The following is a 13,198-nucleotide window of genomic DNA, read 5'->3' on the forward strand; positions in this document are numbered from 1 at the left end:
AAAAAAAAAAAAAAAAAAAAAAAAAAGGAGGCTTTGTAAAGAAGAACAAGGGAACCCAAGAAAAGCCTACTCCAGGACTAGGCTATGAGAAGAATAGTCAGAAGCCTGATCAGCTTTAAAAAATTGCTTCCAAAGCAGAGGCAATTACTCTTTTTTGGTTATTGCAATCTCTTAATATCTATACCCATTTACCTTTTTTTAAAAAATATGTTTTTAGTTGTAGGTGGATACAATACCTTTATTTTATTTATTTGTATGTGGTGCTGAGGATTGAACCCAGGGCCCCACACATATAGGTGAGCACTCTTACCACTGAGCAACCCCAGCCACTATACCCATTTACCTTTGATAATTCAACTGTACAATTACAGCAACTTAAAATATGTGATTTTTATCTTAAGCCTTGTTATTGTCACCTTGTGAATATATTACTAGGTATATGTGGTTGCTATGAATATTAAAAAGGAAGCAGAGTCAAAACCAAAAAGAGCAATGAAGAATACTGATGATGATGAGGATGACTATGGTACCATAGATGAACTACCACCAGACAGTTTAATAACACTGGTACAACCCGAACTGCCAACACTTAGCTGCCTGTGGTTGGCAGCCTTGAAAGACTATGCTCTTTTGACTTTACCAGCAGAATTTTCTAGTCAGCTTCCCCCAGATGGTAAGTATTGTATTCACAGTTTGCCTTTATAAAGTTCAGTTTAATAATTAAACAAAATGAACTTGGTAGAAACTAGCACTAGTAATAACAATGTCCTAAATTCTTGTGGACTTAAACTTGATGTTGTTTCTTAGAACATGTTTTCTTATTGCATTTATGGATTCGAGATTTTTACTGCAAAAAACTTTTGTTAGCTGAAGCAAAAGTTTTAATCACTGTTTTAGCTGTATTATGTGCAAGATTACTTGAAATAACTATGGATAACAAGTCATTATGCATAACCATGGTGAAGAATACTGCTTTACTCGTCCATGTATACTCTTTCATATAAATCCTACTCTGCTAATGAATTATGTTCCTAAAGTCTTTTTTGCAAGTTGTTGGTTTGTACTCTAGTTTGTTTTCCTATTGGAATTTATTTGGAAATCATCATGAGCATTATTCCTGTTTAGAAAAGGTATTATCAGTATTATCAATTCCTTTTCAAATAACCCATTTTTCTTCCCATATATTAATGATAACAGTACTGGAGTTTCTCCTTTTTCTCCTTTCTGAATTCATTGTTATGGCAAAGAGAGATGAGAAAATCCCCAGTGTTGGTAGTGGGAGAAGGTGGAGAGGAAGAGTAGAGAAACAGAAGAAACAAATTCCCTGGTTATGGTAGAAAGAGAGGTGACTGTGAGGAGGTAGATCCTATGAAGACAGGATAGGAAAAGGTATGGCTACTGAATGGCGCCAGCCCTGGACAGGAAAAGGTGGAAAGCAGGTATCAGTGAGGGAGAGGCAGGCACTTGTCAAAAAAGAATCTTTAAAATTATGTTTTAGGAAAATTGCTATAGAGAGTGGTTAGTTGGTAGAGGAGAAACTCTTTGGCCAGATGACTCTTTTGGGTTAAAAAAGATATTGTATCCATCTAAAACTAAAAAATAATATTTAAAAAAAGTAGTTTTTTAAGTTTAGTTATTCATAAATGAGTGAACACTTGTAATAGAAAGTGATGTTTTTAATTGATTTGATTGTTTTACAGGTGGAGCATTTTATACTCCTGAGACTATTGATACAGCTAGACTTCATTATCGGAATTCCTGGGCCCCAATTCTTCATGCGGTGGCACTTTGGTTAAATAGCACAGGGTTTACATGTGCAGAGTCCACAGAAGCAGCAGTGTCTGGTTTACAAAAACGTTCTGCATCCATCAGTTTAAACCAGGCATCAGGAGCAATAGCCAGTGCTAAATCTTTGCCAGAAATTAACAAAGACCGAATGCATCTGATTTTAGGTAGAGTGTCATATTAATATATTTCAAGATGTATCACTTTTGAAAATTCAAGTTTTCACTTTAATGCTTTGGGAAAATTTTGTACAGCACAATTCAAAGAAAGAATCGTAAAAGGATTTTTTAGTTCACCTTATAAATTAGCTGAATTTTTGCCTAAAAATTATTTAAAACTACTCTTTAAAAATTGTAGATGTCATGTTCACTCACAGAGCAATACTAAATAATTTGCAAGAAAAAAATTTAATTTTTTTATTCTACAACAGACTATCTTTATACTTGGCACTTAACAAACCATCATCCCATAAAGAAAAAAAGTTTAAAAATTTAAAGAATCCTAATTTACAATTACTTTCTAGATGATGTTTTAGTGTTTAAAAATTTATACATTCTAATGAAGGTTTTAGTGATTTCATATTTTCTGGGGATGGAAAAGGACCACAATTTGAAAGGTATAATTGTAGAATTCATCAGTAGATTCAATAAATGAAAATGTGAAATATTTCCAAAACCTTAACCTCATGCACATTAATAGCACTTTTTACCCATGACATTTATTGGGCCTCTATAGCTTGCCATTTAAAAAACTTGGTTTGTATATAAAATTTCTTGGCAACTATTAAATGAAAAGTGTAATGTTATAATGTTCATAAAGTTACTTTTAATATACTGTAATTTTAAAAAGTCCCAGAAATAGAAATGTTAGTTTGAATATTAATCAGTGCAATGCTACAACTTTATGTTCAGTTTGACTGCTTAGCTTAGAAACCATTTTGAACTATACTTTAACAAATAAATGTAGGTTAAAGTAATCTGTACGAAAAATAGAGGAAAAATGTGATGCCAATACAACATAAAGTGTTTTCTATCAATTTCTATTTTGTGTATTTCAGGTGTGAGTATACAGTTTCTTTGTTCCCCAAGACCTGAGGAGCCTGTGGAGCATGTTACTGCATGTCTACAGGCCTTGCACACCTTGCTGGATTCTCCTTGTGCCCGGATCCATATTGCAGAAGATCAGGTACAGTGTATTTCTAAAATGAAGGGATCCATATTACAGAAGATCAGGTACAGTGTATTTCTAAAATGAATAACTATTTATATACTTTGTTTTAATTATATTTATATTAGTATAATGTTATCAGATAGTAAATATATATTGTATTAATTAATAACAGTAGTATATATTATATTAGTGAAAGACAATATATAATAAGTATTCAAGATTTCTCTGTATTTAATCTTGGATGACCAGGCAGCAGTAGACTATAGATATCATTATACCTTCTTTGATTTGTTCATCATCAATAACTTCAGAGTTAGTAAATGATTGAAGTAGTAAAAGGCTAAAGTAACTTACAAGGCCATTAAGTAAATTATGTCACTTTTTTTAAAAAAATATTTTTTAGTTGTAAGTGAATCTTTTATTTTATTTATTTATGTGTGGTGCTGAGGAACGAACCCAGGGCCTCACACATGCCAGGCAAGCATTGTACCACTGAACCACAACTCCAGCCCCAAATTATGCCACTTTTGAATGTTAGATAAAGTTTTCTCTCTCATTTAATGAAATTTGGGAGGTGGGCAATAGCTCATTCACAATTTAAAGAACCACCTTTTCTAATTTCAGTATGAAACATCTAGGGAACTTTATTCATATTACAGAACCAAGCTGCCACTGGATTTGTTATTCCTTGTAACTAGAAATTCTATATCTTTATAATAAAGTTCGTCTCTTGACATCACCACTACCACATGGTGTCACTTGGGTAGTTTCCAATAAAATACAAAAAGATAAAATACCAACCTGATACCAATTTTTGATGTCAAAATTAGTTTTGCATTTTATTCTACCTAAAACTTAAACATAACATATGCTGTGTGAGTATAGGATTCAATCACTGATTAACTCTTGTTTGAACCCCAACCCTGTGGCCTCAAGCTGTGCTACAATTTGAACTACAAGTTAATACAATAAATATTAGGATCGTTTTCAGATAGTTAAACCTATAAGATTTGATCTATGAAAGAAGAGTGACTACTATATTTAAATTTGAGCATTTGGGTTTTAATATAGTATATTACACAGCTATTTTTTGGATTTAATTATATTTTATCCAAGTATTGCTATACAGTGGGGAAAATGGACTTTTAAAAAAGTTGGGTCCTGTAATTTCAACATTGTCAGAGTGCACTGATTCATGTTGTATTTATTCACCTAGCTGCTGTCACTCTGTTTCTGTTCTGCCTCAGACCCAGTTTGCAACTATAGATAATCAAACGTAATGTTACAGCCTCTGGATTAAGGGATAACTATCATGTAATATGTAATTTGTTCTTGCATATAAGGTGTACTGAGAATAGGAACTGTCCTGTGAAGGATATCTTCTCAGGAAAGACAATGGTTGAATCAAATCTTACAGAGGAATTTTATTTATTTATTTATTTATTTATTTATTTATTTATTTATTAGTTGTTCTTTTTAGACATACGTGACATATTATACATACATGGAATATTACTTATTCTAATTAGGATATCATTCTTGTGGTTGTACATGATGTAGAGTTATACTGGTCATGTATTCATTTATGAACCTAGGAAAGTTATGTCCAATTTATAACTTTCACTGTCTTTCCTATTCCCATCCCCACTCCTTTCCCTTCATTCCCCTTTGTCTAATCCAATGAACTTCTGTTCTTCCTCTCCCTACCCTCCCTTGTAGTGGGTTACCATCCACATATCAGGGAGAACATTTGGCCTTTAGGTCTTTGGGACTGGCTTATTTCACTTAGCATGATATTCTCCAGTCCCATCCATTTACCAGCAAATGCAATAATTTCATTCTTCTTTGTGGCTGAATAATATTCCATTGTGTATATATACCACATTGAATTTTCTTTATCCGTTCAGTTACAGAGGAATTATTGAGGCCAAAGAAAAGGATTGGGTTCTCCTCTAAGAATAAAGTAGCAAATACAAAAACTAAGGAAGCATGAGAAAACAGGAGAAGTTCAGGGACACTGTAGTCATTTAGTATGGTTTCTGTGAATGCAAAATGTAGAGGTTATTAGATGAGGCTGGACAACAGGGTAAAGACCAAATCATGAAGATTTCTTTATAGCATATGAGAGAATTTTGACTCTATCCTGAAATTGATGGGAAGTAATTAACAATATTTAAATAAAGGAATGACATGATTGATTTTTTTGTTTCAGAAGGAACATGCTATCAATCTTGTAGACGGTTGTTTGTGAGACAAGAAGGGAGGCAGGGAGACCAATTAAGTGACTCTTTATAATTTCAGAGAAATAATATACTAGTCTAGGAAAACTGATTAAAGGAAGAAGAAAAGAGGACCAAGATTGAAGCCTTGAGGATAAATAGCATTTAAGGATTGAAAGGAAGGAAATAAATCAGCATTGGAGACCACTAGAGTGGTAAGAGAAAAACCAAAACAGAAACAGTTTATCAAAGATAAGGGAGAAATTTCAAGAAAGGCAGATGAGGCCAGGAGTGGTGGCTAATGCCTGTAATCCCAGTGACTCTAAAGGCTGAGGTAGGAGGATCACAAGTTCAAAGCCAGCCTCAGAAATTAAGTGAGGCCCTACACATCTTAGTAAGACCCTATCTCAAAATGAAAACAAAACAAAACAAAAAAGAAGGCTGGGGATGTGGTTCAGTGGTTAAGCACCCCTGGGTTCAATTCCCGGTACCAAAAAAAAAAAAAAAAAAAAAAAAAAAGAATGCAGATTATAACATCTAAAGAAACAGTACATAAATGAGGAAAGAAAAGGGTCCAGAGGAGGTTATTAGAGACCTTCTGCAGAGGATTTTCTTGGGTTGGTAAAAGCCAGATTGTAGAAGATCAGGGGGGTGAATGAGAAAGTAAATGAAGTGGAAACATCTAGGCTGGGAAAGGAAGGAGTAAGACAGAGGAGGCATGTGGGTAGATAAAAGGGTCTAAGAGACTTTGGGAGCTTTAGATAAGAAAGAATTGAACATTTTCCTTATATTGAAGAGAATAGTCTAACTAGACAGGGAGGTTGAAGACATATGAGATATGATTGAAATCTTTGAAGAATCCCTGGGAAGTCAACTAGGATGGGAACGGTGGGATCACATGAGGAAAGATGAATCAACTTGGAAAAGAAGCTGGGCATTAGATAAAGTGGAAACATTAAGGGAAGAGGTAAAGGTACTTTATTTGCCATTGAGCTTTCTCTGACTTTGAAATTTGAGGCAGACTCATTGGGCAGATTACCTGTGAAAGCTGAAAGTGAAAGTTTGTAATCGTTGCTGAGGTGAATAGAGGAGGGACTCGCCAAAAATTCCTTTTGTCTGTGGCACACAACTCTCAGGTACTCAGCTTAGATTTGGTTTAAGGGCACTAAACTCTAACAATAATGTTTAACTCAAGTATTTTTTTTAACCTGTGGGAGAATAATTCAACTTAAATATTCAAGACATCTATTGCTTAAAAATCTGTTAGAATGAAATGTGACCATTTCCCAAGATTGTTAATATTCTTATTTGTTACACAGTCCTCTATGTTAATATTAATTGCAAAATACTTTGTTTTCATATGTATGTTTTCTCAGCTTTTAATAATATACATTTATCCTTTAAAATTAAAATTAATTCAATTTATTTGATTCAATTTATAATAGCTGATTGGTGTTGAGTTGCTGAGTGTTTTGCATCGTCTCCTTTTGACCTGGAACCCACCATCCATCCAGTTGTTGGTTACTGGAGTTGTACAACAGATAGTAAGAGCTGCTCAGGATTATTTGCAGGAAAAAAGAAATACTCTAAGTAAGCACTGTAAATCACACTAACTTAAAGTAAACCTTATTTGCACTCTAATTTTTAAAGTAGTAATGCCAGGAGGTTTATGATTTAAAGAATGATCATACATTTAGAAAATTTGAAACTGATTTTGTTTTCATTAGAAAGGACCAAATGAAATTGCTGATAGCTGATCATTTTTCCCCTCCCAAAATGTCAACTTCACATAGTTCAACCTAACATATGTGTTATTTTTATTAGGAAATAAATACCTAATATTTTCCAAGTAAAAAATAGCTATCCATCAGTTTAAAGAAGTTAATACACAAAATTCTAGTAAGGCAGAGAATTATACTAAGAAAGACATGTAGCATTATTTAGGCATTTACTTGTAAATCCTTTTGAAGGAATTTCTTAAAGGTATTTATTGTGATATTTTATATGTCATTTTCAATTTTTTGCTGAAAATTTCACCAAAAGTATTTTTTATCTAAGATGAAGATGACATGGAAAAGGAGTCCTGTCCAGTATTAGGAGAAGGAGGTGACAGTGGTGGCCTCATTCCTGGAAAATCTCTTGTGTTTGCAACTATGGAGTTATTGATGTTCATTTTAGTTCGGCATATGCCACATCTGAGTACCAAGATGTCAGACTCTCCAAGTCACATAGCCACTAAAACCCGGCTGTCAGAAGAAAGTGCTCGTCTGGTGGCAGCCACAGTCACCATTCTCTCTGATTTACCGTCCCTTTGTTCACCTGCTGGTACAGTATTGATCAGTATTTCGAAAGATATGCAGTAGTGAAAGTAGTCTTGTCTTGAATTTTAAACACTTATAATTTATTTTTCTCTTAAATCTCAAGTGTGAAATGAGAGGTCAGTCTTTTAAAAAGGTTTATGTACTTTTAAGATCCTATAAAGATTAAAGATTCAAAAAACGAAAGACCTAAGCTGTCTTTTCAGATATGTTTCAAACAAGACAGAACTGCAGACTGGGGAAGATAGTAAGGTAGAATTACAAAGCTCATTATTTTCTAATCTGGTTGACATTCATGAGCAACATTGAAAAGCTAAAGAATTTCAGAGGAGAGTGACAGCCAACTCTAAGGAGTATCTAAAGAAATCATGACTAGTAAATATAATAGATATTGAAGAACTGTTGTATGGAAGCAAACTTTCCTTGTTTTGCTGGAAAGTAAAAATAATTATTAGTAAACATACTGGTAAATTTCAGTATAACCAAGGGACAATTTTTTGATTCTTACAGTTACCCTACATGTGTAAAAAGAATGACTTTCTCTCCTTGGAGTTTTGTAAGAAGCTGCCTATAAGAATAGTGAAGGGATTCTTTTGTTAAGTGGATGGTTGATTTTTTTTTTTTTTTTTTTTGTTAGTTGTAGTTGGACACAATACCTTTTATTTATTTTTATGTGGTGCTGAGGATGAAACCCAGCGCACGTGTTAGGCACACGTTCAACCACTGAGCCACAACCCCAGGCTCCTCCACCCCCGCCACCATGGTTGAATTTTTATCCACAAATTCTGGGATCCTATAATTTCTTCTTTGCTTAGTAGTCTTCTCATTTTCCTGGCTTGATTAGGCTGGCTTTCGTACACTGAAGGTTAATTATATATTTTAAGAATTACTAATAAGATTCATCAGGTAACTTAGATGCTTCTCAAAGTATATGATATTCTCCTTCTGTTTTTCTATCTTCCTTTCTCATTTTCATTATGAAGGGCATGGACTACTAAATAGGTGAAATATTAGCAGTAATAAAATGGCTGGGTTGGAAAAAGAAAATATCAGTTCTCTCGTCTCTAAAATAACATGGCAATTTCTTATGTTCTTTTTCAAACATTGAATTATAGTAAAAGTAATGTAGCAAATTTTATATAAAAACAAAGAAAATAAATAATATGAAACCATAGTCAGCCAGGCGTGGTGGCATGCACTCTAGTCCCAGCTACTCCAAAGGCTGAGGCAGAAGGATCACTTTAGCCTAGGGATGTGGGGCCAGCCAGAGAAACACAGTGAGACCCTGTCTAAAGGAAGAGGGGAAAAAAAAAAAAAAAGACAAACATAATTAATTGTAAAAAAAAATAAGGAATGGAAACGCCTACAGTGGCATTGAGTAATTATAAGGTAATCTGATTTGTTTTTATTTTAGGATGTATGACAATCCTGCCCACAATTCTGTTCTTAATTGCAAGAATATTAAAAGACACAGCAATAAAGTCTGCAGACAATCAGGTTCCTCTACCAGTCAGTGCAGCTCTTCAAGGGATTAAAAGTATTGTGACACTTTCAATGGCCAAAACTGAGGAAACTCAAAAACAGTGGACAGCTCTAATTCGTAGCACTCTTGCATGTATCCTGGAATATTCACAACCAGGTAACCTGTCAGAGTTTTTTAAAAATTTTGATCTGTTCAGATATCTGTCTGTTCCCTAATTAATTAATTATTTAAGTAATCATCAGAAAATTGCTGTATAACGTTGAATTAACTCAGAGAGGTGCATTAGTCACTTTTTTTGGATTTGAAGTTTCAATAACTCTGTCTGAATTATTAACTTTAAATATCTTTGTCTTAGAACTTTCATACATACTGGAAAGTTTAAAAAAAAAGATATAATATATACCCAGAATTGACATGTGTTAGTATAATTGATATAAAATTGGAAAGAAGTTCAAGTATCTGTCACTATTTCAGTGTACCCCAAATGGAACCATAATCTTGGTATTGATATATTTTATTCTTGAAATTTCCTTATTATAAATTGTATTTTCTATGTTAATATGTATCAATTATTTTAACAAATATACTTAGTTTATATATATGCATTATATAGAAAGTGAGATAAGTAACCATGAATAATATATATTTTTGTACTATTTAATTTACATAAGTAATGTTATAATATCCCATTCTACTTTTTTTCCCTCTGTAATTAATTTTTGGTTCTATTAATGTAGATAAATAAAACCTTCGTTCATTCTTAACTCCTATGTAGCTTTACATCACATTTATTTGTTCAATTATTCATTCCTGTCAAAGGATATTTTTTCTGTTTCTAGTTTCTCCCAATTAAAAAAGTTGCTTTAGCAAACATCATGGATTTCTTTTGCATGTGTGCTGTGAGAAATTTTCTAGGGTATATATCTATAAAGGGAATTGATGGCATATATTAACTTCCATTTTATCAGACATCGCCAAATTGTTCTCCAAAGTAGCCAAATGAATTTACACTCACATCAGCAGCATAAGATGATCTTTGTTTCCCCATATCCTGACCAATACTTGGTATTATTTGGTTTCCAAATTTTGTTATATGATGGCTAATATGTCCTATCATGTTGTTTTAATTGTTACTTCTCATTTTCCTAATGAATATAAGTATTTTTCATGTTTGTGTTTCATTTGGAAGGAAATCCTTAGTCATATTTTTGTCCATTTTCTTCTGTGTTTGGCTTTTTCTCTCAAGTTTTTCTTTTTTGGCTATAAAGAAAATGTAGAAGAACTAAAAAAAAGAATAATAAGGAAAGATTTGTCATGTTGCCTAATAAAAAACTTCCACATCATTTAAAAATGTTTAGTAGCCCAGGAATCAGTGGATGGGACAGTAGAACAGAAGAGATTTCTATAGAAGACACATGTATCCTCATAAGAGTAAAATAAGCAATAAAGATCATTCATTCATTATTCTTCAAATGGGTGTACCAATTAACTGTTTGAGAAATAAATTCTCATTAGCCCTTCATCTTATATCTTGATTTAAAATAGACACGAGATAAATTTAAATGGTAATATAAAATGTTTAAAATAAGAAAACAAAGAAAATACAGATGACCTTTTTGTGGCAGAATGGCAAAAGACTAACTATAAGTCAGTGAGAGATACTGCAGAGGAAATATACATATACATAGACTGATATATTGGCCTATGTAGACATCAAAGCATCTTACATTGAAAGGTATCTGAAAAACTAATAATAGTATCTATGTCACTGTTTATTCTATTAACAAATAAAGAGGTCTTATAAGAGAATTAATAACCAATAGAAGAAAGAACAAAGGAAAGAAGGCACATTAGTTAAAAGTGGTGGTGCACGCCTGTAATCCCAATGACTAGAGAGGCTAACACAGGATTGCCAGTTTGAGACCAGCTTCAGTTACTTAGTGAGGCCCCGAGCAGCTTAGTGAGACCCTGTCTCAGATTTTAAAATAAAAAGGACTGGGGATGTGGCTCAGTGCTTAAGCGCTCCTGGGTTCAATTCTCAGTGCCAAACAAACAAATTATGAAAAAAAAATCAGCCACATTAATGGGTAAAAGAATACAGCCAAAACACTAATGTAATTTTTTACTTGTAAAATGATTTTTGAAAAATGTGACTATGTTCAGCTGAAATTATTACCAAACATTTTTATACTTTGCTGAAGAGAATTTAAACTGGTTTAAATTTTCAGGGAATAATTCTGCAGGATGTATAACGAGCCTTTAAGAAAGCCAGGTGTGGTGGCACATACCTATAATCCCAGTCAGTCATTGAGGAGGCCAAGGGAGGAGGATTGAAGATTTGAAGCCAGCCTCAGCAATTTAGCAAGGTTAAAAGCAACCTAGTGAGACCCTGTCTGAAAATAAAAATTTAAAAGGGCTGAAAACATGGCTCAATGGTTAAGTACTCTTGGGTTCAATACTTGGTACAAAAAACAAAAACAAAAGAAGAAGAATGCATACTTGGAGCCATGTGCAGCACACCAATAATCCCAGTGACTCAGGAAGCTAAGGCAGGAGTATTGCAATTCAAAGCCAGCCTCAGCAACTTAATGAGACCCTCAGCAATTTAGCAAGACCCCGTCTCAAAATAAGAAATAAAAAGGAATGTGGGGGGGGGGCAAGGATATAGCCCAGTTGGTAGAGTGCTTGCCTTGCATGCATAAGGCTCTGGGTTCAATCCCCAGTACCAAAAAAAAAAAAAAAAGGAATGGGGATGTAGCTCAGTGATAAAGTAGTTTCAATTCCCAATACCAATTAAAAAAAGAAGAAAGAAAGAAAATGCATACTTGGGGCTATATGTAGCTCAGTGGTAGAACACTTGATTAGCATGCATGAGGCACTAAATTTAATCCATAGTACCACACACACAGAATGCATATTCTTTGGCCTTGTTAATTAAAAAATTAAATTCAAGATTATTTAAATCATCAATACATTTATTTTACAATAATAAAATGTGTGATAAATATATTTGTCAGTGGGAAAAATTATTCATGACAATATATTAGTTTGGATTATATGTCCATTTTATCTGTTACATATCATATTTTTAAGCAACTATATATATATATAATATTAACTTAGACCAGAAGAAATTAAGTCAAAACCTAGAAATTAAATCTAAACTGTCACTGGATGGTAGAATTACAAGTTTTATTTTCTTTTCCATATGCTTTTTATATTTTGAATAATGTACAGATATTTAGAATGTGATTTTTAAAAAAATTATGTATAAGGGAAAACCTTTAGTTATATTAATGTAACTGAAATTATTTTAGCTTTATAAAGTGTTAATATTTTGCTTCTTAACATAGATTTTAACAAACTTAAAAAGATTAAATGCCTCATATATGAATGTATGTGCAGATTGATAGATAAATAGGAATATCAGGAAGAAGAAATGGTTAAGAATTTGTTATAAGTAGTTTTAATTTTGGTGAGCATATCCAGAATCTATCTATATATATATTTTTTAATGTAGTTGGACACAATATCCTTATTTTATTTTTAAGTGGTGCTGAGGATCAAATCCAGTGCCTCGCACATGCTAGACACTCTACCACTAAGCCCCAGCCCCAGCCCTACAATATCTTTATTTTTTATTTTATTTTTTTATGTTGTGCTGAGGATTGAACCCAGTGCCTCACACGTGTGAGGTAGGCACTCTACCACTGAGCTGCAGCCCCAACCCTAAATTGTCAATTTAAAAAAAATTTTTTTTTAGTTGTAGAGGGACACAATGCCTTTATTTATTTATTTTTTAAATTTAATTTTATACAGTGCTGAGGGTCAAACCCAGTGCCTCACATGTGCTAGGCAAACACTGTATTACTGAACCACAACCCCAGCCCTAAATTGTCAACTTTAACAGAAAGTGTTTGCTGTTTTATCAAGCTGGTTCATTCATATGAAGTGAATTTGAAGGTCTGATAATACAGTTAACTTGCCTAAGATATTCTGTCCAGAGCTGAACTCACAGGAGATATACTTACGAAGTAAGGATCAAAGCCGTGGGAATATTTATATAGTATAAGGCTAGCAATTCCCTTAATTATTTTTTTTAAAGGTAGAGAGAGAGAGAGAGAGGAGAGAGAGAGAGAGAGGAGAGAGAGAGAGAGAGAGAGAGAGAGAGAGAGAGAGAGATGATGATTATTATTTATTGAGTTATTGCGACACATATCTTG

The 13,198-nt window shown here is 33.2% G+C and overlaps 1 protein-coding gene across 3 annotated transcripts in view; it reads left to right on the top strand.

Moving 5' to 3' along the window:
- The window catches only part of Heatr5b (HEAT repeat containing 5B), a 77,784-nt gene that overhangs the window by 58,302 nt on the left and 6,284 nt on the right, over nucleotides 1–13,198 (top strand). For all 3 annotated transcript variants that reach the window (XR_007348127.1, XM_048804555.1, XM_015479772.2), the window contains 6 exons: nucleotides 436–673; nucleotides 1,701–1,952; nucleotides 2,843–2,970; nucleotides 6,620–6,764; nucleotides 7,233–7,499; nucleotides 8,907–9,131. Coding sequence is in view for 2 of the 3 variants with exons in the window: in XM_048804555.1 (XP_048660512.1) it covers nucleotides 436–673; nucleotides 1,701–1,952; nucleotides 2,843–2,970; nucleotides 6,620–6,764; nucleotides 7,233–7,499; nucleotides 8,907–9,131 (1,255 nt within the window). In the remaining variant the exon portion in view is untranslated. The remainder of the gene's footprint in view (nucleotides 1–435; nucleotides 674–1,700; nucleotides 1,953–2,842; nucleotides 2,971–6,619; nucleotides 6,765–7,232; nucleotides 7,500–8,906; nucleotides 9,132–13,198) is intronic.

The sequence above is a fragment of the Marmota marmota genome, unplaced genomic scaffold, assembly GCF_001458135.2.
Source record: "Marmota marmota marmota unplaced genomic scaffold, marMar, whole genome shotgun sequence".
NCBI classification, from domain to species: Eukaryota; Metazoa; Chordata; class Mammalia; order Rodentia; family Sciuridae; genus Marmota; species Marmota marmota.